Source organism: Gymnoscopelus microlampas, assembly GCF_963454915.1.
Source record: "Gymnoscopelus microlampas genome assembly, chromosome: 21".
In the NCBI taxonomy this organism is placed as follows: Eukaryota; Metazoa; Chordata; class Actinopteri; order Myctophiformes; family Myctophidae; genus Gymnoscopelus; species Gymnoscopelus microlampas.
This window is the reverse complement of record NC_139958.1, coordinates 7,229,611-7,255,310: the sequence shown is the minus strand read 5'-3', so window position 1 is coordinate 7,255,310 and position 25,700 is coordinate 7,229,611. Positions and strand designations below refer to the sequence as shown.

The 25,700-nt window shown below is 42.6% G+C and overlaps 1 protein-coding gene across 1 annotated transcript; it reads left to right on the top strand.

Annotated features, from left to right (window-relative positions):
* The first annotated feature begins 519 nt into the window (after positions 1-519).
* On the top strand, positions 520-24,257 carry dhx29 (DEAH (Asp-Glu-Ala-His) box polypeptide 29). The gene is made up of 28 exons (XM_084046245.1): positions 520-830; positions 1,720-1,793; positions 2,630-2,743; positions 2,837-2,966; positions 4,052-4,194; positions 4,572-4,721; positions 5,087-5,213; positions 5,866-6,024; positions 6,709-6,877; positions 7,291-7,411; positions 8,148-8,603; positions 9,338-9,604; positions 10,720-10,863; positions 11,159-11,335; positions 12,011-12,151; positions 12,337-12,481; positions 13,272-13,392; positions 13,650-13,734; positions 13,891-13,979; positions 15,246-15,374; positions 17,942-18,017; positions 18,298-18,522; positions 19,182-19,318; positions 19,814-19,904; positions 20,443-20,727; positions 21,288-21,419; positions 21,685-21,781; positions 22,353-24,257. Exons 1-28 carry the CDS (start codon positions 695-697, stop codon positions 22,406-22,408), a joined length of 4,176 nt encoding a protein of 1,391 aa, XP_083902371.1. The 5' UTR covers positions 520-694; the 3' UTR covers positions 22,409-24,257.
* The last annotated feature ends 1,443 nt before the right edge of the window (positions 24,258-25,700 follow it).

Here is a 25,700-nt window from a genome sequence, read left to right as displayed (position 1 = left end):
CTAATTTAGCACCATTATATAATATATAATTTATTTTATAAAATAAATAACAATACAATTGCATTGTGTATTTGTGTTATCATTTTAGCAGCTAAAAGGATAACACAAAAAGCCCTTAGGGCTTATTTCCATTGTGTTCCTGTGTAATCAATTCATAGAGACATTTAAAAAAAGACATACACAACAATAATAATATACCACCATACATCATCAACACTAGTAGCAATAAAACATTATTTTCTTTGACATGAAAATGTTTGAGAACCACTCTGGTTTAAACAACATTAGATTAGGAAGCAACAAGCAAGCCCAAATAAGCAACTTTAACTACACTTGAGATTTTGAGGAACAAACTCCAAAAAACCTCAACCCTCCTCAACTACCAAGCAACTTCTTTAGATTAGAAAAACAAGCCAAAAGTCGCTTGTAATAAGCAAACATGGCAACACTGCCATACTCTCTTCCGCTACGGCAGCCGCAGTGTCCAAAATTCTTCCTCAGCTGTGTGTGTACCTGTGTGTAGCTGTATGTGTAGCCAGTGTGTAGACAGTGTGTTTATACCCAGACTAGTGCACACATACATCCACGCGTGTCATTCGCTACATTGTATCAGGTTCATGTCAGACAGTGATCGGCAGGGTGATTGATGTTATAGTCTCACACATTACGGTATAAGTGTCTCTTCATCCTCATCATGGGAAAGAAGAAGAAGAACGCTGGTCCTGTGGTGGTGGTCCCCCCCGGACCCCCTGGACCCCCGGCATCATCAGCAGCAGCAGCAGGGACCCCCGGCGTGGTGGGAGAGAAGAAACCTTCCAAAGCATCTAAAGGTCTCAGAATCATAGTGCTGCTTCTTTTGGTTCCATGATGTTATTATGACTGCATGATCTCCTCCTGTTGCATAGCTTGTCTACAGTGGTTCTCTACCTTTTCAGGGCCCCCCCAAATGTATCATATTTTTTAAACTGGGGACCCCCCAAAATAATCATATTTTATCTAGGGAGCACTCATAATAATCATATTTGAACTTGGGACCCCCCACCCTGACAAGCACTTGGAATTGTAGCAGGTATTACATTTTGTTTGACTCAGTTCCACAGATAAATATTGTGAAAATAGCAGAGCTACAAGCTTGCGAGGCGTTGTGAGCTTGTAGGTTGGTTATTTGTTTCGCCTCTCTCTTATGTTATTTGAGAATTGAGGTATTAAAAAGGTATTGAAAGTCCTTAAATTGTCACTTCACTGTCATCTGTCACCTACACCAGGCGTAGAAAACCTTTGTGGGCATGGTGTGATCTACTGTAGAGATATCTACTGTACCATTCCCCCAGCCAATACGAGAGTGACTATTAAGCCTTTATCATGCTCATAATCAGAGTAATCCAAACATAAGTCAGCAATTGAATGTTAACTATATTGTCTGACTATCTGCAGAGAAAAATGTTCTCAAGGACATGAATGCATGGCTTTGTCTGGGTTTTCCAAATTGTCACTTGATCTACAAGAGGTCCAATCTGTTCTACTAGTAGATCAAAAAGATATGGTTGCCCACCTCTATTCTCTATTCTTATTTTATTGAATAAAACGTTATTTTAATCGATCTGTTTGGTAAAGTATGTTAATACAATATTTATAAATAGTGTGTCTACAGTGGTTGGAGGTGGTCTTACAAAAGGATGAATGTGTAATAATGTCATGTCTCTCTGGTCTTCCTCTCAGGTCCAAAGACCTACAGTCTCAACAACACGGCCCACGTTGACATCGGTGGAACGCCCGACAAATCCATTCTTAAAGTACGTTAACAAATTGCTCACGTAAATATAAATATATGGATGCTATCATGCTAGGGTTCAATACAATATGTCTAGCACATCTGCACTGGTTGGAGGCGGTCTCCCTAATCTTCTATTGAGACATTCAGACCCAGGTGTTTGGTAGGACACCTACTGGTTGACAAGTAGCCCTGCCTGAAGCCCATAAGCCAATATCTCCCCTAGCCAATGGGGCAGATTCACTTGTGTCTGAGTGATACATGTTTTGGATCTGCCACGCGGTTCGAATCCCAGATGTTACAGTTGCAGTTATAAAGAAAGACATCACATGGATGCACCTGGGACGTATCATCAGTGGTGTAGCCTGGGGTCGACGGGTGTTTCGGGTCTCGCAACATACACCCTCGGCCAGGGGGCGACCCAGCCGGGGTTGATCAAGCCCCCGACTTACGTCCCAGTAGCTACCCACGGTCAGTCCTCTTAGGGCAAGACAGGGCCACTCAATCCGCTTCTCCGGAACTACTCCTGCCGGGGCTGGGGGAGAGGAGAGGCTCTGGCAAGTGGAGGGACTAGGCTCTGTGGATGGCCTCTTGGCCGGGCTCCTCCTTCGTCTCACCAGGTCCAGGACCTGAGCGCTGCACCAGACCGTCGTGCTACTGCAGGCTCCACTTGCTCCACTTGCAGTTAACTCTCTCCAGCGGGAAAAGGACATAAAACTTATGGATTGTAGCTTTAACCGTTCATTTGCTCCAGTGAATCTTTCTCTGTCCAGTTTGTGTTTGGTACAGTGTACTCCCTTTAGGAATAACGTTGCTTTATAGTGAACTTTTGACAATCTCTCTCGTTTTAACACACAGGTCATCATTCAAAGTGACTTGGAGAAGAAGATCATCAAGCTCATAAATGACTTCAGACAGGAGAACGGTGAAAAGTTACCCATCTCTGGCAGGCTCACTAGCAGGAAGCTGGTGGTAAGGACCAGAAAAACACAAACAAACAAACGTGTCTTTTTGTTGTGATTCATTCTCGTATTGACGGTAAAGCTTTCTTGTGACCACACACAGGAGCTTTACACAAATCTGGAGAAGTTCAAGTTCAAGACGGAACACATCGAGGAGGCGATGAAGAGCAGCATCCTCTATGGAGGGGACCTCGTCTCTGCCCTCGACTGGCTGTGTCTCAACCTCAAAGACGGTACCCATACAGTACCTCTCAGGATACGTAGAGCCACTGGTGCTATTTTGCTGATTCTCAAACTTAAGTTCAAGGACCCCTATGGCATTGGCATTGGTTCCCCCATTGGTCCCCCCCCTGGGGGGGTACCAGGGGGTCCCCAGTTAAATTAGTTACAATTGGTTACTAAAATAGCGTCACAATCATTTTAACCACTTTAACCATATGTTATACTTTGGCTATTCAAAAATAGCAGATCTACAAGCTCATAGCGCGGCACAGAGTGCCTCACTATGAGCTTGTGGATCAAAACTAGCAGATATACAAGCTCATAGCACGGCACAGAGTGCCTCGCTATGAGCTTGTGAATCAAAACTAGCAGATATACAAGCTCATAGCACGGCACAGAGTGCCTCGCTATGAGCTTGTGGATCTGCTATTTTTGAAAAATCGTGAACATTTTTGCAAATTTTTGAATATATATATACATTTTTTTTTTAAAGCGAACAAATCTTTGCTTCTGGACTTCACTGTCACAAAATATGAGATGGGGTTCTGCAGCCAAATATGTATCATTTTGGGGGTCCTTCACATGAAAAAGTTTGAGAACCACTGCCCTATGATATGCATTAGACCCCCCATTTGATGAGAATTGTTTTCTCTGGGATGTCTGGGACCGCAACCTACAGTGTAAAAACCTGGGTGTATTTAGTTCCATTTGTGAACGCTCAGAGTTACAGACCCGTAAGGGTCCAAGTGGTTCCTAACTTTTAGCTGGGTGCCCGGAACCCCATCTTAAGAATCACTGGTGCTATTTGATGTGTCTACATTCACCAAAGTGAATTCAGTTTCAGTTCTTATCCCTCTGCACAGTAACTGCACTATTCTATTGTAACGGTACTATACTACTGTAACTACCAGTGTTAGGTTTGTTGGCTAAGACTAAAAGAATAATATTTTGATATTTAGTCGACTAGACTAAGACTAAACAATTTCTGATGACTGAAATAGGACTAAAACTAAATGGTGTGTTATTCAAAAGACAAAGACTGTCAAAATTAACACTGTATACTAACATGAACATTACTTGAACTTGTCCACAACAGACGAGCTTCCGGAAGGTTTCAGCCAGAAGATGCAAGAGGAGAGCCAAGGTTGCAACAGGCCAAGGTTCCAGCCCCCTCCCCAACAACAGCCAGCCCCACCCAGCCCCAAACCCGTCCACAAACCCCCCAATGAGACGGCCAAGGTTTGTATAAGTTTGGCCAATCAACACTCTCAACAATATGACTTTCTTTTTTTCTTTATTGGTATTTTCCAATTCACATACAGGTCAATAAGACAAAAGCATACAAAAACCCAAAGTTCCCGCTCCGAAAGAGCCACAACCCTGGTATCTTGTTGTACCATTAACAAAAAAAAACACACACACACACACACACACACACACACACACAAACAAATAAGACACCTTTGCAATGAAAGTTGAAAGAAAATGTAAAGCAAGTCAAAGAAGTTAAGTATACACTCAACATGACATTTAATAAGGCGTGGCTCTATCTAAATACAAATTTAACCATAGCCATTGGGACAAAGCAGTTAATTCCAGGTATTGCTGTTCTTCAGGTCCCTGTGAAGGACGAGGCTGCCACCATGAAGGACTGGATCCTGAGGTATGCAGAACAGTCCAGTGACGAGGAGGACAATGACCTGGAGGAGAATGCCGGGACCAAGGCTCCATCATACAACCCAGAACTGGACGAGAAGTTTGATCCAGTATGAAGACTTTTGATTTATAATCCTGACATACATGTATTTCATAATATACGTAAAGGAGATTTAATACACAGATTCTATCAACAGTTTTAACCACTTAAAGCCCTATATACTTTGCCGTATGATGAACTGCAAAGATAGCCCACAGCACATCAAATTGTAGATCTGCTTTTTTGTGTGTGTGAAATGTTTTGAATGTGTTTGCCTATGATGACATGCCCCGAAATAGGAATGCCAGGGTAAACGTAGTTAATGAGATGCATTATTACAGTTATTGTTATAACTTATGTTTCACCATGATATTGTGGGGTATTGCAGTCATGAAACAGTATGTCCTACATTATATTCTGTTATGTTTTGTGTAGAATGACAGCTACCTGGCACTGACGGCTAAGCTGTATGATGCAAAGGAGATGGCAGCTGCTGCTAAGAGCAAACGAGACAAGGCGAGCCAGAGGATGGCCCAGGACAGGATACGCATCATACAGCAAGGTGTTAAACGCATAAACGGATTTATGCCCGACAGCGATGACATACAGTGTTGATTTCATCGACTAAAGCTATGATGAAAAATGTTAGTCGACCACCTTTCTTCACTGACGAAAACTAAATAAAAAACTAAGCTATGATGACTAAGACTATGACTTAATATATTGACAATTTCTTCAACAAATAAAAACTAGAGTAAAATGTTAGTGAGGGACTAGTGGAAATGAGATCCAGTATAAAGACAAGTCATTTTATGCTTGGTTGCGCTTGGGTGTTGCTCTGAAAATAGCCGATGTGAGCTTAGAGATCGGCTATTTTCAGCACGCAACCAAGTGTAAAATCAGCCATTACGACGCCATCAAGGCACCGCCAAAATACATTTTAGTCGACTAAATCAACTGTAGATTTAGTCGACTAAAATCTTAGGATATTTAGTCCACTAAAGCTAGACTAAAACTAAAACATTTCAGATGACTAAAATATGTATACAACTAAATTAAATGTTATTCAAAAGACTATGACTAAAACTAAATCCAAATTTGCTGTCAAAATCAACACTGGATGACATACTGTGTATTAGATCCGTATTATTTTTGCTCTCTTATTCCATTAGACTCAGCAAATGACCTGACTATTCGACTTGTCTATTTTGTAGAGATGAAGCCTCTGGAGTCTCACCCCATGTTCAACCCAGCTCTGAAGGTAGTGGACGCTCCTCCAAAGGAAAACAAGGCACTTCCTGTCACCGAGGAGAAAGAGGAGCTCAACTTCAGTCTGTTTGAACAGGCCGCAAAACCCCCTCCCCCGGAAAAAGGTACGACTCGTCTGACTTTGTCAAATGCCTTTTTAAATGTCCACTGTGTCACAGAAGATGTGACATAGAAAAAGGAGCATCAAGGTCAGTCAATCAGTACAAGGCAAGGAATTAGGATAGAAATGGGATTAGAATAAGCATAGCTTTTGCGTCAATAACACAACATTTTCATGTAGGGAATGGAAGTAAAGCAATACAGAATATAGCTTTTTCTGCCTTGCTACTAGAAGATGTTTTGTTTTTCAATAATCCCATACCCCCTTCCCTCCAGAACACACATTGTTACCAGGGGTCATGTGTCGGTGGCAAGACCTGTCCTTGTCAAATTGTAGATGTTTTGTTTTTTACATAACATTATAATGTTCTTATTTTGATCATAAGAACCAATTACTCAATGTCAGTCTCCAGGGTTTCTTCATAATATGTATGACATGACACTGATTTGCTATGACACTATGGCACATAATGAGTCCACTAGTACAGTGGTTCTCTAACTTTTTATTATTTTCAAGGACCCTTATAACTCTGAAAGTGTACACTCTCAGAGTTACAGACCTGTAAAGGTCCTTTAAGGCTATAGTCTCTTTATGTGGTGGACTAAAATGTCCACCACAAGCCAGCATGGTGATGACCCCTGATTGTTACCGACAGTTCCTTTTAATATACCGGTATGTTTCTTTTCAGTGGTGAAAAAGAATGAACCAAAGGACGTTAGGAATTTTGACTACACGGCTCGCAGCTGGACGGGAAAGTCGCCCAAACAGTTTCTCATAGACTGGGTGCGTAAGAACCTGCCCAAGAGCCCCCCGCCGTCCTTTCACAAGGTCGCAGCTGGAAGATACTGGAGATGCAAGTAAGTGTGTGTGTGTGTGTGTGTGTGTGTGTGTGTGTGTGTGTGTGTGTGTGTGTGTGTGTGTGTGTGTGTGTGTGTGTGTGTGTGTGTGTGTGTGTGTGTGTGTGTGTGTGTGTGTGTGTACAATACACAGTAAAAAAAACATAGGTGAGCTTGCGGAATGTTTTAATATCAATGCCTTGCAGAAATCTACATGTGTTCTTGTTAGTAAAAGTGTTTGTGTGGTGGTTGATGACTGATTTAAGCAGTCACACCTCGCCTTAGTGAGTGTCTTGGGACAACTTGTTATGATTTAGCACTATAATAAAGAAATTAAATAAAATACATTAAATTAAATGTTCCATAATAAGTGTGTTATTGATGAGTTATAACTTTATGTTGGTGTACTGATGAATCTTTGCACCTTTTTTTAGGGTGCGTGTTCAGAGAACAGATGACATCTTGGAGGTGTGTCCCACCATTGTGACTGAGGACAGTATGCAGGCTCAACACCTCGGAGCCACGCTGGCAATCTACAGCCTGTGCAAAGGACAGGTACGCTATCCCTCACTTCCTAGTCACAGTATATGCTGCAAATTGGCCTGCTTAGCTTATAATTATGCATTTTTCCTAGCTCTGGTCCATAGTGTTAGAAGGAGTTCTCCTTAGCGCTATGGTACTTTCCCTTTCCCTTCACACCCGTGGTAGCGCAGGCTGCGCAGCCTCTAGTCTGTAGTAAAAATAAAAAATACACTTTTGCTACTCACCGGAACAAAGACGGTTTTATGTTGTTGAAAGCCTACTCTACTTGTACTTAGTGGGAACACTCTGAGCCCCCCACCTCACGTCTAAAATCCACTTTTTGGCCAGAAAAGAAAATATTTCACCGGAAGGGAAAAAACAGATTTGGTTACTTCACTGCGCCCCCTACAGATCAATGGAATTTTTCTATTGACTGGATTTTTCCTCCCGGTGAAATATTTTCTTTCCTGGACAAAAAGTGTATTTTAGACGTGAAGTGGGGCGCTCAGAGTGTTCCCAACTTCCCAGCAAGTAGAGTAGGCTTTCAACTCCATAAAACCGTCTTTGTTTTGGTGAGAAGCAAAAGAGTATTTTTCATTTTTACTACAGACGAGAGGCTGTGCAGCCTGTGGTGCGTGCGCAAAGGCTCGAAAGTCCCATAGCGTGAAGGAGAACTCCTTCTAACGCTATGGGCCAGAGCTACATTTTTCCTATGTCCAATAACCATATCTTTTCTTAAATCCCTCTGTGTCTCTTGTCGCTCGCACAGTCGGTGCACCAGCTCCTGCCTTCTACCTACAGAGACGTGTTCTTAGAGTGGCGAGACAACGAGCAGCAGCGACAGGAGGAGAACCGCACCGCCGCCAACAAACCCAGAGATCAGTTCATCTCCCGCCTACTGACGCGCCTCAAACAGCAGAAGAACCAGAACTACAACCAGAACCTGGAGGAGGAGGAGGAGGAGGAGAAGGCCAGGTCCCAGACCCAGACGACTCACCCCGGAACCCTTCAGAACAACGCTGGTGGTGACGATGAAGAGCCTGAGGAGTCCTGGGAGAGCCTGGCCGGTCTGGACATGGAAGAAGAAGGAGGAGGAGACGGAGGAGGAGACGATAAGAGCCCAAGGAAGGAGGCAGGAGAGAGGCGAGAAGGGGCAGGAGCAGATGAAGCGGCGAGGACGCTCCTGTTGAAGCTGAGGAGCTCCTCACTGGCCCACAAGCTGCTGGTAAATACTAGAGACTGAACAATGCCAGATTTGGGAGTTTTTGTTTTAAGAAAAGAGAGCGCAAAATCAATCCACTCGAGAAAACTTTGATTTGATTATAGTTTCTATTTGAGAACATTAAAATAAACTAAAACATGTGATTGGTAGAAAAGTTAAATTAAGTATATATTATGTTCAACTTATTTTAATATGTGAAAAGAAAATCAATGTAATCAAAAAGTAAAATAATGATATATCAGCCAGGCCGATATCCCATATGTCCGATATGGGTCTGACTCTATTAAATACACTTTCAGTTCATGTTTCACCATAATGTAGACCATTGGTTCTCAAAGTTCCTTGGGGGGGTTCCAGGGGGTCCCCAGCAAAATATGTTAGTATAGCGTCACAATAATTTAATGAAATTTTAACCTTTTAACTTTGGCTATTCAAAAATAGCAGATCTACAAGCTCATAGCACGGCACCGAGTGCTGTGCTATTTTTGAAAAATCTTGAACATTTGTGCAAACCTTTGAATATATATATTTTTTAAGCGAACATTTCTAACTGAAAGCTTTGCTTTTGGGGATCCCTGTAACAAAATATTGAGATGGGGGTCCGCGGCGAAATACATTTTGGGGGTCCTTGGCATGAAAAAGTTTGAGAACCACTGATGTAGACATATTCATGTTTCACTCTTTTCATACGTTGAACCCAAGTCAATATTCAGAACGTGTCCCATGTACCCCTCCAGCTGGATCGAGAGCAGCTCCCAGTCTTCCAGCACCGGCAGCGTGTCCTGGAGGCTCTGCAGCGCCACCGTGTGGTGGTGATAGCCGGCGAGACGGGCAGCGGCAAGAGCACGCAGATCCCACAGTTCATGTTGGACCAGCTGCTGACGGGGAGCGGCGCGGCACAGCCGTGCAACATCGTGGTGACGCAACCCCGCCGGATCTCCGCCATGAGTCTGGCCACCAGAGTCAACCAGGAGCTGGGCTGTGAGGACGCCCCCGGCTCCAAGGTGTGTGGAAATGTCCATAATAGTCTCACTGACACTAACCGTGGGTATATTTTACCCGATATAATAAATTCCACAAAAACAATTTCCCATCAAAATATATTAAAGTACAACAATACATGGCAAATTGAGGTACTCCTCTTTGATATTTCAACATGAAATTTCACAAAAAAACAAAAAAAATATATCATGGGGGAACCCTATAAAAAAGCAGCAAAATCTGTGAAAAATTTGAAAAATATTTTTCGACATTATACCTGTAGAAGGCTATAAGCTGCCCTGAGACCAGCATTGATAAACTGCCCTCAGAGCAGCAAATTAAAGTTGTTGTATGTATAACATTTAAGCTGCCCTGAGACCAGCATTGAGAAAGTGCCCTGAGAGCAGCAAGTTAACATTGTTGCATTTTGTCTGAAAATACATTCGTGATTCGAATCATATCGTGAGTTGAGTGAATTGTTACATGCCTATTGTTGGACGGCAGTGGCTCAGGGGTAGAGTGGCCGGTAGAGCAGCCGGATGGGAACCGTGAGGTTCCCAGTTCAATCCCGGGCTCCCCCAGAGTTATGGTGCGTTCACACGGGCAGATTAAAATATACAAAGATTCAAAAATAAACTGCATCTTTGTCGCTGTGTTGCTTCGTATCTGGGTTGTTCAACGCGGTCGTTGACGTCATCAAACGTGCGGACATCGGAGCTACAGTTGTAGCTTTGTATCTTTGTATCTGGAAGTTGAACCCTGCTCAACTTGAATTTGTAGCTTTGCATCTTTGTCGCTACTAGCTACGGCTACAAACGTAGGATGTATCTTTGTATCTTCATGTCGCTGGTTTCCATTGAAAATGAATGGTAGCATGTATCTTTTCATCTGCCCGTGTGAACGCACCATTAGGGTTGAAGTGTCCTTGAGCAAGACACTGAACCCCAAATTGCTCCCGATGAGCACGTTGGTGCCTTGCATGGTTTCCTCCGCCAACGGTGTGTGAATGTGTGTGTGAATGATGTATGAATGAATGAACCATTCATTGTAAAGCGCTTTGAGTAAGTGAGTACTTAGAAAAGCGCTATAAAATTCATTATTATTATTAATTAACTGGGTCTTGTAACGTATCTTCCAGAATTCGCTGTGTGGATACCAGATTCGGATGGAGAAATGTTCAGGAGACTCGACCCGTCTGCTGTACTGCACCACCGGCGTTCTGATCAGGAAGCTCCAACAGGACAAACATCTCAGCAGCCTGACGCACATCTTCGTGGACGAGGTACTTTACAGAGATTATCTACATTTTAAGATGTTTGTATTTTAGAGGTACTGTATAACTTATGTCTGCATTATTCATATTTTTACCCATTCAATCTGGGAACGCATCTTGTGTCATTTTAGATATCTTTGGGCTATTATGAAATAGCAGATATACAAGCTCATAGCGTGGCACTGAGCTTGTAGATCTGCTATTTTTGCTATCTAAAATGACATGGTTGCGTTCCCAGTCTTAATGGATTAAAAGACATGACAGAGTACTTATCTTCCCTTACGTTGAAATGCTCTGGTCTCAGGTCCACGAACGCAGCGTCCAGTCAGACTTCCTGCTCACCATCCTGAAGGACGTGGTCATGAGGAGGGCCGACCTGCGTCTGGTGCTCATGAGCGCCACGGTGGACTGTCACAAGTTCTCCAGCTACTTCAACCACTGTCCCGTGGTCACCATCCCTGGCAGGACGTTTCCTGTGGAGGTACTGTGTAGTGTTGATTTTGACAGCAAATTCTGTTTAGTTTTAGTCATATTTTAGTCATCTGAAATGTTTTAGTTTTAGTCTAGTTTTAGTCGACCAAATCTACAGTTGATTTATTCGACTAAAATGTATTTTTGGCGGGCCTTGATGCCATCAAAATGTTCACTTATTTGCATGCCGAAAATAGCTGATCTACAAGCTCACAACGTGTCGCGCTGCGACACGTTGTGAGCTTGTACTGTAGATCAGCCATTTTCGGTCTGTGACACGGGTACGCGGGCGCACCCATGATGACTTGTCTTAGTTCTACTGGATCTCTGCTCCACTTGTCCCTCCCAAACATTTTAGTCTAGTTTTTATTTGTTGACGAAATTGTCACTATATTTGACAAGTCTTAGGGCGCGTTCGGAAATTACGCACCGGAGCACACTCGCCTATTAGTTTGTATTGGCCAGTGCGCTCAGTGCTGTATTTTCTCACGCGCCCTAAGTTTTAGTCATCATAGCTTAGTTTTTAGTTAGTTTTCGTCAGTGAAAAAAGGTAGTCGACGGACATTTTTCGTCATAGTTTTAGTCGACGAAATCAACACTGGTTCTTCTCAGCTGAGTGGACAATGTGTACAGGACAGGCTGTGTTCAGGTACATGATCATGATGCTTGGGTTTCTGCTCAACAGGTGTTTCATCTGGAGGACATCGTGGAGCAGACCGGCTACGTTCTGGAGAAGGACTCTGAGTACAGTCAGAAGATCCTGGAAGAGGAAGAGGAAGTCAATATCACGGTGACCCAGAAAGGTGGCAAGACCGGACAGTACCAGGTAATCCTGGTAATTTTTGTTAGAATGAATGATAACCCCACTTGAAGAATATAACATTACAAATGAGAAATGGAGTGAAAGAGTTTCAATCAGTGCCTCCTGTGCAGATTCATTTTAAACTGTTTTGTTGTCTGTAACATTAACAGCTTGTTAATGTGCGCGTGCGCGTGTTTGGTCTAATCTAGGAGATGATAGTGAAGGACTCTGGTGCCGGGTGGGACCTGGGTCCAGACTTGGACCACTTCAGCAGCAGAACCCTTCACGTTCTGCAGTACATGAACCCCAACAAGATCAACATGGAGCTGATGATGGACCTCATCCACTACCTGGGTATATACCAGCTTTTACCTGGATCTGTTTCTCGCACAACATTCAGTCCACATAGTCGGTCAGATTACAGCTCTGTCTGGATAGAATGTCATTGGTACTATGAGCTACAGAAAGCCTGTTTTTGGAGTATACGTACTGTGTATATATATTGCGTTTTGGGGTTTCATGCAATACCACTTGTCAACCAGTAGGTGTCCTACCCGACCACAGGATCTAAATCAGAGGTTCTCAAACTTTTTCATGTCAAGGACAAGGACCCCCAAAATGATATGTATTTGTTGGCTGCAGACTTCCATCTTAAAAATAATGTGTGGCAGGGATTTTCTTTAAATTGCAAATACTCGGTGCCACACTATGAGCTTGTAGATCTGCTATTTTTGAATAGCCAAAGTATGAAATAATGGTTAAAGTGGTTAAACTTTGTGAACCAATGATCTAAATAACAAATACAACCATTGCAATTTTCTATCAATTACACACCCCATGAAGCCTTGAATTCGTCAAATTATTGGCTTAGGAATGCGACAAAAACAAAGAAATATTGTTTTTGTCGCATTCCTAAGCCAATAATTTGATGACCAGCGGCGGCTCCGGTAGGAGACATCAGCATCTTTCCGCCGGTCATCAAATTATTGCCTTAGGAATGCGACAAAAACAAAGAAATCTCCATGAATTCAATGCTTCATGGGGGGTGTAATTGATAGAAAATAAGTTTTTTTTTTGGGTGAACTATCCCTTTAAATATGAACGATCATCTACTGTAACTTGTTGTTGTGTGTTCTCCTGACAGACAAGGCTCCTCAGTTCACCTCGGCAAACGGTGCCGTTCTGGTGTTCTTACCGGGCCTGGCTCACATCCAGCAGCTCTATGACCTGCTGTCCACCGACAAGAGGTTCAAGGAGAAAGACAGGTGATTGATAATAATAATGCATTTCTCAGATGTCTAGCAATGAAAGGAACAAAAAGAGACCTTCAACGGAACAAGATACAACCACTAAATATAACATTATAGTTATAGGTTGCCATGTCAGTCAGTCACTTGAGTTCCATAGAAGCCAGCATGTCTTTCTCTTGGCTTGTAACTTTAACATTAAGAATATAATACATACAATTACTGTATAGTTGAAGTGAATCATTCAACACAGATTTATTCCCTTCCTTTCATAGATACCGGATAGTGGCTCTCCACTCCACTCTCTCGTCTAAGGACCAAGCTGCTGCCTTCACAGTGCCCCCTGCAGGTGTCAGGAAGGTAATACTACAGAATAGGTGGACCACATACATTAGCTAACATGGAGCATACTGTATGTCTTCTTGCAAACCATCAATATTATCCTAATATTATATTCCCTAAAAAAGTGCAAGTGTTTAGAATACCATCACCACCAAGTAAACTGTTCTCTTTTAGATTGTGTTGTCAACCAACATTGCTGAGACGGGCGTGACGATCCCTGATGTGGTGTTTGTCATCGATACTGGAAAGACCAAGGAAAACAAGTAGGTTATCTTGAACAACGACAGACAAACATATCCTATCATACATTACATACATTACGATATCGTTAGGACCTACGGCATGGCAAAGCTGCAAGCCAGGACTTAATTAACAAAACATTATTTCAACCAATCTGTATGGTAGAGTATGTTAATTCAATATAAACTATTATACAACAGGTAGTTCCGACCAAGCAATCTGATTGGTTGAAATAGCTTTCTAGCCGTGCTTCAAACCAGCATCATAGCACGGGCCTAATCACATTAATAAATCACTCCGCAGTGCAGTCCAGTCCGCACCTGATTAGACCATTATATGGCACAGCTGTGCTGTGAAGTCACTCTGTCCCACGGTAGGAAAACAAACAGACAGTAGCCTGACCCACCGCCGCCACCGGAGAACAAACAACTATGCAAAATGGACTATGTTGTTAATTTGGTGGATTTACGGTTGATCAATGGTTAGAAGGTTATAAATATCCTCCTGTGTAAAGTAAAATGACTCCCATTTCGTTAACAGTCCAGTAGGCTATATGCTCCGTCGTACGACCGTGTCACGCGGCCAAAATAGCCGATCTACAAGTTCACAACGCGTCGCCATCGCGACGCGTTGTCAGCTTGTAGATCAGTTATTTTGGCCGCGTGACACGGTCGTACGACGGAGCATATAGCCTACTGGAATTCATTCCACTGCGCAAGCATTGATAGCTCAGCTGTGTTGATGAGACGGTGCCTCAAACTCAAAGCACTGCTACAGGGACTATTTAATGTCTCTCAGTCAAAAACTCTTCTCTTTACAGGGAAACGGACAATAGCGAAACATTTTTATTATTAATTGCCCCACAATATGAATACATTTGGATGTGTTTTGTTGGTAACTGTTGTATAGTATAATCGCAATATTACACTCGAGGGTGTGCTTTACCTTACATTATTGGCACTTCAGTGATGCTGGCGGAACTCGGCTTCGCCTCGTTCCTGACCGCATCACTGGCGTGCCAATAATGACGGTAAAGCACACCCTCTCGTGTAATATTGCTTAAGTATATCTGTAGTTGTGGGAGGTGGTCCTCCAAATCTTCCATTTCAATCAGACATTTGGTTCATTTTGTACATTCTCAGAATTACAAATTCAAGTACCAAAATTACATTTTATTCATTACAAAAGCCACAGATTGCAGGTTGAAGTAAAACATAAAACAATCCATGAATCAGTTGTAGAGACACTGAGCTTCAGTCGTTGTTGTTGTTGTTGTTGTTGTTGTTCAGATACCATGAGAGCAGCCAGATGAGTTCTCTGGTGGAGACCTTCGTCTCTAAGGCCAGTGCTTTCCAGAGACAGGGGAGAGCGGGACGCGTCCAAAACGGCTTCTGCTTCAGACTCTACCCCAAATACAGGTAGGAAAAGAGCTCCTTTATTCATTGCTGTGTTCAGGAACAGAAGAGAAAATATAGCTGCAAGCAGCGATAATACGGGGCCAGGAGAGAGAAAGAGAAATGATAATTCCTTTAACAGGTCAGTTCATGAAAGTCCTTGCGGTCTTGTTTCCAATGAGGGCCTGTGAGCAATTAGGAGTTAAGAGTCTTGCTCAGGGACAAATTTCATTTCGTCGACACATTTGCTGACCTGGAATCGTACCTGGGTCAACCAGAGCCTCTGGCTCCTTAACCACTCAGCTATGGCCGACCCTGAGAGAGAGAGAGAGAGAGAGAGAGAGAGAGAGAGAGAGAGAGAGAGAGAGAGAGAGAGAGAGAGAGGGAAACGGAATAGATTGAGTCATGTTTTTTGCAATTCAACTTAAATGAGTCTGCATCAAGTGAGGCTTGAACCGGAAACCTTGCGATCGTGAGGCACTCTTAGGTAGCTGCAACACTACCTATAGTGCTATAGCTTTGTCTAGGCTGATATTGTCTGTTGAGGATCACAAACTCTTGCCTTCTGTCATGACCCAAGCCCCTGTTTCACTAACACAAAGATCACTCGTTCACAAACCATTTACCAATGGAGAAATTGTACATCTCCTCAGAACCAAAACTAGTGAAAGTAGCCAATCTACAAGCTCACAAACCATTAAAAGTTGTCAGATTGTACATCGGCTATTTTCACAATGAAGTATGTTATACATTGAAAAAACATACTCTCATTGCTATCTGAAAAGTTGTGAGATTGTAGATCAGCTATTTTCACAATGAAGTATGTAAAAAACACTCAATTAAGTATTTCATGTTATCTTTAACAATTGCAGATGTATTCATTGATAGTCATGTTGTGTGAAATGCAACTTAGATGAAGTCTGCACCAAGTGAGGCTTGAACTGGTGACCTTCAGGTTGTGGGGCACACATTTAAGCGAGAAGCCACCAACAGACCAGAACCTGTGAAAGGAGATCACACAGATGATACAGTTTCACGCAAATAGCTGAAAAATCCTGGGTTTAAGTGTTTTTCAAACTGCTCAAGATTGCGGACAATATAAGGGCGGTGCTTACTGGTTAACGTGATAGATGTGTTCCTCATTAGTCAAGGCACATGTGTAAGCAGGTCTAATGGCTGTCGGCCAAACGAGGCATGACTTTTGCCTGTTTAAAGTTTCAATTTTCAAAAAATTGCTATAGCGCCCCCGTTTGACCAATTGGAGTAAGATTGGTTTCAGTGATATTTGGAATGGCCCTTTACATTTCTGCAAAGTTTCAAAGAATGGTAAGTCTGCATGTATGTGTTAGGGGCAGATGAATAATTGTCATAAAACTGCAATATTCATTGGCTCATTAAAGCTTCATTTTTTCACTTATGGAAGATATTTTGCAAACGTTTTTTGGTATAGGTCCAAAGTTCATGTGTAAAAAGTTTCGTGCAGATTACTCAAAAATCCCAGGAGGAGATAGGTTTTAACTGTTTTTCATATAATTCGAAATGGTGGGAGATCTAAGGGTCAGAGGTCAAAAGTCAGAGTGTGAAAGTTGTTCATCATGAGGAGACGCATGTGTGTATTGAAGTTTTATGGCTGTAGGTAAAACAGGGCATGAGTTGTACCTGTTCAAAGTTGGCATTTTCAACTGAGTGCTATAGCGCCACCTTTTGACGAAAGATTGTGAGATTTATTTTTTGATCGTTTTTCATGACCATCTATCATATGGCCGAGTTTCATAAAAAGCGTATGCACGGTTCAGCCAGAACTGGCAAAAACGGCAGAAGAAGAAGAAGAAGAAATGGAATAATGCGAATAACAATACGGGTCCATGCTGGAAGCCTGGCCCCGTAATGACCTGAAATCTACACGGCACCAATATTGCAAACATAAAAAAATAAAACTGTTTTTTTTTCTTCCTCCTATTGGTTTTCCAATAAGTGTTCAAGGTGTTCTTAGGGGTTATTAGCGTTTCACAAGCCTACTTTTCCTTTCTCTGTCCAGATCATTTATATCATTGGTTCTCAAGGTGGGGTCCGGGGGGCCCCAGGGGTCCTTGAGGGAGTTCCAGGGGGTCCCCAGCTAAATGATGGATAGTTAGGAACCAAATTGACTTGTGGGTCTGTAACATTAACATTGATTTTACAATAAATTGGGGTCCCAGAGAGAGAAATGCCATTAAATGGGGGTCCTTGACATTAAAATGGTTGAAAATCGCTGCTAGAGCCGTAAAAAAATTCTCTTATGGGGGTTCCTGGGCTAATAAGTGTCAATTTGGGGGTCCTTGACATGAAAAGGTTTGAGAACCACTGATTTATATGTCCGATTCTACTACAAGTGGCCTGCAGAGTCACTTTCCCATTTGGCAGCATCTCAAAGCAATAAAAGAAAACATTAACCTGAAATGGTAAGTTGTAATCCTGCCGTATCCTGCCATGCAGGTTCCTTCACCTACAGATTAGAAGTTCCCTTCGTTAATTGAAAGGTTTTTCTGCTAGCTTCAGTGGGTGTCACGTGACTTTCTCTTGCTCATCATACTCCATGTGTATGATCTCAGGTTCCAGACCTTCATGGAGTACTCCATCCCAGAAATACTCAGAGTCCCACTGGAGGAACTCTGTCTTCATATAATGGTAAATAAAATAATTTCACATTATTTAAAAAAAAAACTTTTACCTGAGCACTGTAGGGCATTGGTTCTCAAAGTGGGGTCCCCAGCAAAATGTGTTAATATGGCATCACAATAATCTTAACCACTTTAACCTTTTATTCTTTGGCTATTCAAAAATAGCAGATATACAAGCTCCCCTCAGCTCAAAACTAGGCTGAAGCGTGTTGGATAAATGCACTTACCATTACAAATAAACATAATTTACAAATAACGTTTCTTCTCTCGTCTGCTCCCTCTTGTAGAAGTGTGAGTACGGTTCCCCAGAGGACTTCCTGTGTCGTGCCCTGGACCCGCCCCAGCCGCAGTCCGTCAGCAACGCGGTCAGTCTGCTGCGGAGGATCGGTGCCTGTCACCCTGACAACCACCTCCTGACCCCGCTGGGCCACCACCTGGCCAGCCTGCCCGTCAACGTGAAGATCGGCAAGATGCTCATCTATGGAGCCATCCTGGGCTGCCTGGACCCCATAGTATGTGTCACCACCTGATCACTCTGATCGATCCCAGTACAATGCATTATTAGAAACATCAAGCCATAGCATGTGTCGGCACTGTCACTCTGACCCCAGTACAGTACATTATTAGAAACATGCCATAGTATGTGTCACCACCGTCACACTGATCCAGGCCCGGCGTCACAGGGAGGGGAGGGGCGTGATGGGGTGACGCCCCCTCATCCGGACCATCTCGCCCCCTCAGTCAAGAAAGAGTGCCAGTTAAAAAAACAAACCTTCGGCTACTTTTTAATGAATAGCTTTTCGGCTTCAAGCCTTCCTCAGCGTGTTAAGAAAGTGGTCACTGGTGTTGTGTGTACCAGGAGGGACTGATAGACAGACAGACATGGCAAGGACTTCAGCTGCTGTCTGTAAAAATAGATAATTAAAAATACAGATTTATAGGACAAGAAAAATATAAAAAATGATAAAAAAAATCGTCACACTTTGGCTGCATAAGCGCCGATCCCGAGGTCGTCAAAAAATGGCAAATAAATCACCCAATCCCATATCAGTCGGGCTGTAGTGTCAAGCCTGATTTATACTAAGTCATACAACTGTCCGGCACTGTTGTACAATATGAATATAAACTAGGCATAATAAGTAATAACTGTTCCATGTGTTGATCGTTTCAGGCGACCATTGCGGCGGCCATCACTGAAAAGTCTCCGTTCTCCACACCGATGCACAGGAAGGAGGAGGCCAACCTGGCCAAAGCAGCCCTGGCATTGGCCAACTCTGATCACCTGACTATATACAATGCATACATGGGGTACGTATTATACGTCTAATTCTTTGAATCGATCGAGCTGTAGCTAAAATTGACGATATGTTTACTTTTAACAACAAAAAAAATGTTTTGGTTACTCCACTCTGGTCAATGGAATTTTCCTATTGACTAGATTTTTCCTTCCGGTGAAATATTTTCCTTTCTGGCCAAAAAGTGTATTTTAGACGTGAGGTGGGGGGCTCAGAGTGTTCCCACTAAGTAGAGTAGGCTTTCAACTCCATAAAACCGTCTTTGTTTTGGTGAGTAGCGAAAGTGTATTTTTCATTTTTTACTACAGGCGAGAGGCTGCGCAGCTTGTGGTGCGTGCGCAAAGGCTCGAAAGTCCCACAGCGTTAAGGAGAACTCCTTCTAACGTTATGGACCAGAGCTAGTGTGACTGCTTCAATCAAGCAGTCTTGAATTTCCTTTTGATTAAATAGATCTTGACATTAAAAGAGGTTGGTAATCAGTGCTTTATGTTGTGTTATCATGTGTCAGATGGAGGAACTCACGCACCGAGGGATACAGAACAGAGATGGCCTACTGTAGAAAACACTTCCTGAACCGCACAGCTCTCATTACCATCGAGGTAAAAGAGATCGAACACACACACACACACACACACACACACACACACACACACACACACACACACACACACACACATATACACACACAACTCATTCTCTTCTCATTAAACCCATTCAATCCGCAAACGCATATTGTGTCATTTTGGATTTTTTGCTATAACCATTATTTTATACTCTTTGGGATATTCAAAAATCGTAAAAATGTGTGCAAATCTTTGAACATATATTATATTTTTTTAAGCGAACATTTGTAACTCAAATGTTTGCTTCTGAAGGTCCCTGGAACAAAATATTTTGAGATGGGGGTCCGCAGCCAAATAGCCTACATATCATTTTGGGGGTCCTTGAAATGAAAAAATGTTCGCTTTAAGAATAATATATATTCAAAACAATTGTGGTATGAGCTTGTATATCTGCTATTTTTGAATAGCCACGGAAATCTTAGAATTACACAGATGCGTTCCCGGTCTTAATGGTTTAAAGAAAACCTTACTCCATTCTAAAACCCTCTTTGAATTGCCCCCTTCCCCCCACCAGGAGGTGAAACAGGAGCTGATGAAGATGATGCAGCAGGCCGGTTTCTGGTCCTCTCGCTCCAAGCCTCAGACGGGCGCGCTCCGGAAGGAGCAGATGCCCGTGCTGAACGCGGCGCTGACGGCCGGGCTGTACGACAGCGTGGCCCGCGTCCTCTGCACCCCCTCCGTGGACGTCCTGGACAAGGTGGCCTGCACGGTGGAGACCCCCCAAGGCAAGGCCCAGGTCCACCCGTCCTCCGTCAACCGCAACCTACAGACACACGGCTGGCTGCTCTACCAGGAGAAGGTATGTGATGGGAGAGTAACACAACTTGATATCTTCTATGTCAGTGTTCCCAAACACCCATTTTTATGGGTCGCGACTCGCAAGTAAACATCCCTTTGTTTTTGCTTCTTATTTTAAAAATATGTATATACAGTATTTCAAAATATGTTCAATTTCTTTTTTCATTTTCTTTTCACAATTATTCATAAAAAAATCTAAATTCCAAAACTTTAGAAATAGTGAAAATAGCAGATCTACAAGCTTGTTGTGAGCTTGTAGGTCGGCTAATTTCACTAGTTTGGGTCCCTGGAAGACATCAAATTTCTCTTTTGGGTCACCACCAAAAAAGTTTGGGAACCTCTGTTCTATATAGATGTATCCAGTCTCTTTGTTGCTAAAACATTTCACCGCTGTTATAGCGACTAGACGTTTTTGTCTTGTCAAATGTAGACAGATGCTAGTTTGATGTTTACATATCTAGCTACAGTATCCTGGTTTCTCTGAGGCACAACGTTGTTGTCTTTGCACTCTTACTTATGATGTGTCACACCTGTGTGTTCCTGCTGATCGTCTATTCTTAGGTGAAGTACAGTAAGATCTACCTACGAGACACTACTCTGATATCACCCTTCCCCATGCTGCTGTTTGGAGGAGAGATCGACGTTCACCACCGAGAGCGTCTCATCGCCCTGGACGGATGGATCTACTTCCAGGTCAGTGGGTCACGGGGTCGAGGGGGGGTCTGTGTCATGACTGGTTCACTCTGGTGCAAAAAGCTACTCTGGCAACCTTTTAGTTAATATTATTTCATTCAGTGGTTTTCAACCTTTTTCATATCAAGGCCCATTATTTATTTGGCATTTGAGCCACGGAACCACCATTTGATGAGATTTAGACTCTCAGACCCAAGACTTAGAATGTTTTGTTATCGTTTGATGAGATTTTGTCCACAATTCCATGTTTGTTCACTCTGTAAAGGCTCCAGTGAGGATCGGCGTGATCTTTAAACATCTGAGGAAGCTGATGGATGCACTCCTGGAAAAGAAACTTGAGAATCCCCACATGCAACTGGAAGGTAAACACAAGTCTTTACACAAAGTGCACGGACGCTACCTTTCCTTAGCTACCCCAAATCAAATGATGTAACTTCTTCTTTGCCCCTTGGAGAGAGGGACCCATACATTATGCTTTACGATAAATATGTTCTTAAAGCGATAGTTCACCCCAAAAAAAATCATTTTTTCTATCGATTAGTTACCCCATGGAGACTTGAATTCATGGATATGCTTTTGTTTTTGTCACATTCCTAAGACAATAATTTAATGACCAGCGGACCGGTAGGCAGCGGTTCCGGTAGGAGATACAAAGGAGACTCTTTGTGTCTCCTACTGGTGCTGCCGGTCATCAAATTATTGGCTTAGGAATGTGACAAAAACAAAAAAATATCCATGAATTCAAGTCTCCATGGGGTGACTAAACGATAGAAAAAAAGGCATTTTGGGGGGGAACTCCCTTTTTAAAGATTTGCTTTAGATACGTATGCCATCAGTATGTGATTTTCTGTCTGTCTCCTAACCATCAGTATGTGATTTTCTGTCTGTCTCCTAACCATCAGTATGTGATTTCCTGTTCTGTCCTCCTAACAGATGAGAAGACCATTCAGTTGATACTGGACTTGATCAAAAAGGAGAGCACGTTGTGATGTCTGACCAAGAAACATCATCATCACCGTTTGTCACATAATAACATAGAACTGAACAGTGACTGTGAATCCTGTTCACCTTTTGGACTCTCAGCAAAGCTCTGGTGTTTCAGTCAATGTGTGGACGCATGGCTAAGGCAGGATTGGATTGGATTGGCTGTGTCATCATATCACTACCAGTTGGGGGATACAATGGTTTAACCCAGGGGCCAAGGACCCCTTAGTTGAGAGAGAGATGAAGCAGGGACCCCCACAACTTTTTCACAGATTCCATATAAATTCGTTTTAATTGTTTGACAGCACGATCGATCATCAGTGTATTTTGGATTCATTTTCATGTGTATTTTCAGATATTTAACCACTTTGCACCTCTTTCGTCTCTCTACGCCAAACTAATGCTAGGGTTCAAGTGGTTAAAGTTCCTATCACACAAAGATTTGACGGACCCCCTGTAGTAACTCTGAGGACCCCCTAGGGGTCACAGACCCCCTGTTGAAGACCCCTGGTTTAACCACTTGAACTTCTAGCGAAAATAGCCTACATAGCCTAAATAGTCTACAAGCTCACAACATGTCACGTTGCCATAAACAAAGCCAATGTGAATTTCAACAGTATGTGTTAATTTTCTTTCCCCTTTGAATCGGGATAGCTGATCACGGGATGCAAGAGGTTGGAGACAGATCCAACACAGACAGAGTTCGAGAAATCATTCTATAGACCTAGAAGAAAATTGTTTTCCCATTGTAAGGGTCCTGCTTTATGAATAATATGATACATTATTCAGTTGGAGAGTTTTCAGTTCTCTGGATCAGTCGTTCTCAAACTGTTTCGTGCCAAGGACCCCCAATTTGATATGTATGTGGTCGCGGACCCCCCCCCCCCCTGAAAATATGTTGTGCCAGGGACCCCCAGAAGCAATGATTTGTGTTAAAAATGTTCGTCTTTAAAAAAATGTTTTGAAAGATATTTTCAAGAGTTTTCTAAAATAGCCAAATTATGAAATATTGAAAAATGGGTTAAAATGATTGTGAGGCTTTATTAACACATTTTGCTGGGGACACCCTGGTACCCCCGCAAGGACCCCATGGCGTCTCCGGACCCCACTTTGAGAACCAATGATAACTTGCAACGCGTTGTGTGACCTTGTAGATCGGCTATTTTCGCCGAAGATATTTAGTGTACATCAAAAACAGGAGGGCCTAGAAAAGAGCTCTGCATGGGGGACTCAGATGGACTTGCTGGACACCTGGAGTGATTTCTGCTGAACTGTACAACATGAATTTTGAAGAGAAAAGCAAATAATGAAAGGACATGAAATACGGATCTCGCTTCACGTGCTGAAATAAATCTATTAATTTAACCGAAGAATCAAGGAACAACTTCATCTCCATTGCTTCTAGTGACGGGACGTGTATTATAAAGACCACACGCCAACAGTATGACACAAATTAGATATAGAAACAAACAAACGTATGGTCCACGCAACAATTGTCGAGCAATGTCTTAAGTATTCTGAAGTAAATTGCTGAATTAAATTCAGCGTTGTGTCTCTCATTTTGTTGTTTGTCTGATGATGTCATTGTTTACAAGTTAACGAAAATTGACAGACTGACAGAGCTGTTTTTCTCCCTCAGCCACAATAACAGAACAGACTTAAATGGCCTCTAGGGTTCTCTGTATGTCGACATACCAGCAACACCCCTGGTGCCACCCAAACTGTAATCTGATAACAATAGTGTGTCCTGCACTCCCAACTCATTCCTAATTATAGTAATATTCATTCATGACAATTCTCTCAGTGTTGGCCCTCTCTGGGCACTGGTGGTGACAGGAGTGCCACACATACAGTACAGCCACCAATATGGTTTTCCACAGTTTCCATTTGTACAAAAAGTATAATTGATATGTATATGTAAATACAGTTTTTCCACCACTGTAAATACTGTGGATAAGCTGCTGCCTGTTTCGTGCCAAGCCAAAAGGTTAGGGTTGTTTGTGTTCTGTATGTGTGCATACTTGAGATGTAGAAATACTGCAATTATAAAGTTAAACTTCTGTTGTTGACACTGTAGGCTGATCTGCATTTCTGCATACTGTACAGACAGTGTGTAATCTTAGTACTGTCAAGTAATGAGTTATTTGGAAACCACACAACAAAGCCTATCGTGAGACAGTAGCTGAGTTTAGAATGAGTCGTATTAGAACGAGGTACATGTCTGTGTGAGTCGCTGATGACAAAACTAATATTTCTGAGTCAATAAGGCACTGATTTGGGGTCCATTAACCACTTAGAAACCAACAGTCAAATCATTTTGAAAAGTTTCACCTACAGTATAATGACGTACATAATGACAGAGGGACACCTAGACACCAGGTTGAAAGTGTAAATCACATACTGATGGTTGGATGCCACCAGGCCTGGAATTTTGTCATATTAGGGGCAAGGCCACTTGGCCTTTGGTGGTGTTCGTTTTTTGAGGGCACAAAGGCCAAATGCCAGGGCAGGAAGGCCATCAAATAAAACAAGATTTTAGTGCAGTGAAATAATGAATTGAATTTAAGGGTTTAAGTTCTGACCCTGCACCAATCAAAGTCACTGGATTGGTTTAAAGATGGGGAGTTAAGAATTCAGAATCTCAACAAAAGACATCAGTCCACTGATGTGGACAAAGTCTACATCAGTGGTTCTCAAACTTTTTCATGTCAAGGACCCCCAAATTGACTCCTATTAGCCCCCCATTTGAAAAGATATTTTAAGGACCCCCATAAGAGAAGTTTTTTTTACGGCTCTAGCAGTGATTTTTTAACCATTTTAATTTCAAGGACCCCCAGTTTGACATGCATTAGGGCTACGGACCCCCATTTAATGGCATTTATATATCTCTGGGACCCCAATTTATATTGTAAAATCAATGTTAATTTAACTCTGAGAGTGTACAAATGGAACCAAATGGACCCTAACGGGTCCATTTGGTTCCATTTGTACACTCTCAGAGTTACACACCCACAAGGGTCCATTTGGTTCCTATATCCATCATTTAGCTGGGGACCCCCTGGAACTCCCTCAAGGACCCCTGGGGGTCCCCGGACCCCACTTTGAGAACCAATGGTCTACATGACAAGAAAGAGACTGGTGTCTACATATCGACAAGAAAAGAGACAGTCAGCTGGGGCATTAAGGCCACCGTGGTCTCAGGGCATGCCATTTGTAATGTTCCTCAGAATAGAGATGCTAGGGTTGAAGTGGTTAATGTAAAAAAAAAAATCCTATCACAAGATTTGGCGGACCCCC

Coding starts and splice junctions, on each gene's coding strand:
- dhx29 (XM_084046245.1), top strand. CDS start 695: ATGGGAAAGAAGAAGAAGAACGCTGGTCCTGTGGTGGTGGTCCCCCCC. Junction 10,864..11,158: donor CGCACATCTTCGTGGACGAG/GTACTTTACAGA, acceptor CTCTGGTCTCAG/GTCCACGAACGCAGCGTCCA. Junction 11,336..12,010: donor GCAGGACGTTTCCTGTGGAG/GTACTGTGTAGT, acceptor TCTGCTCAACAG/GTGTTTCATCTGGAGGACAT.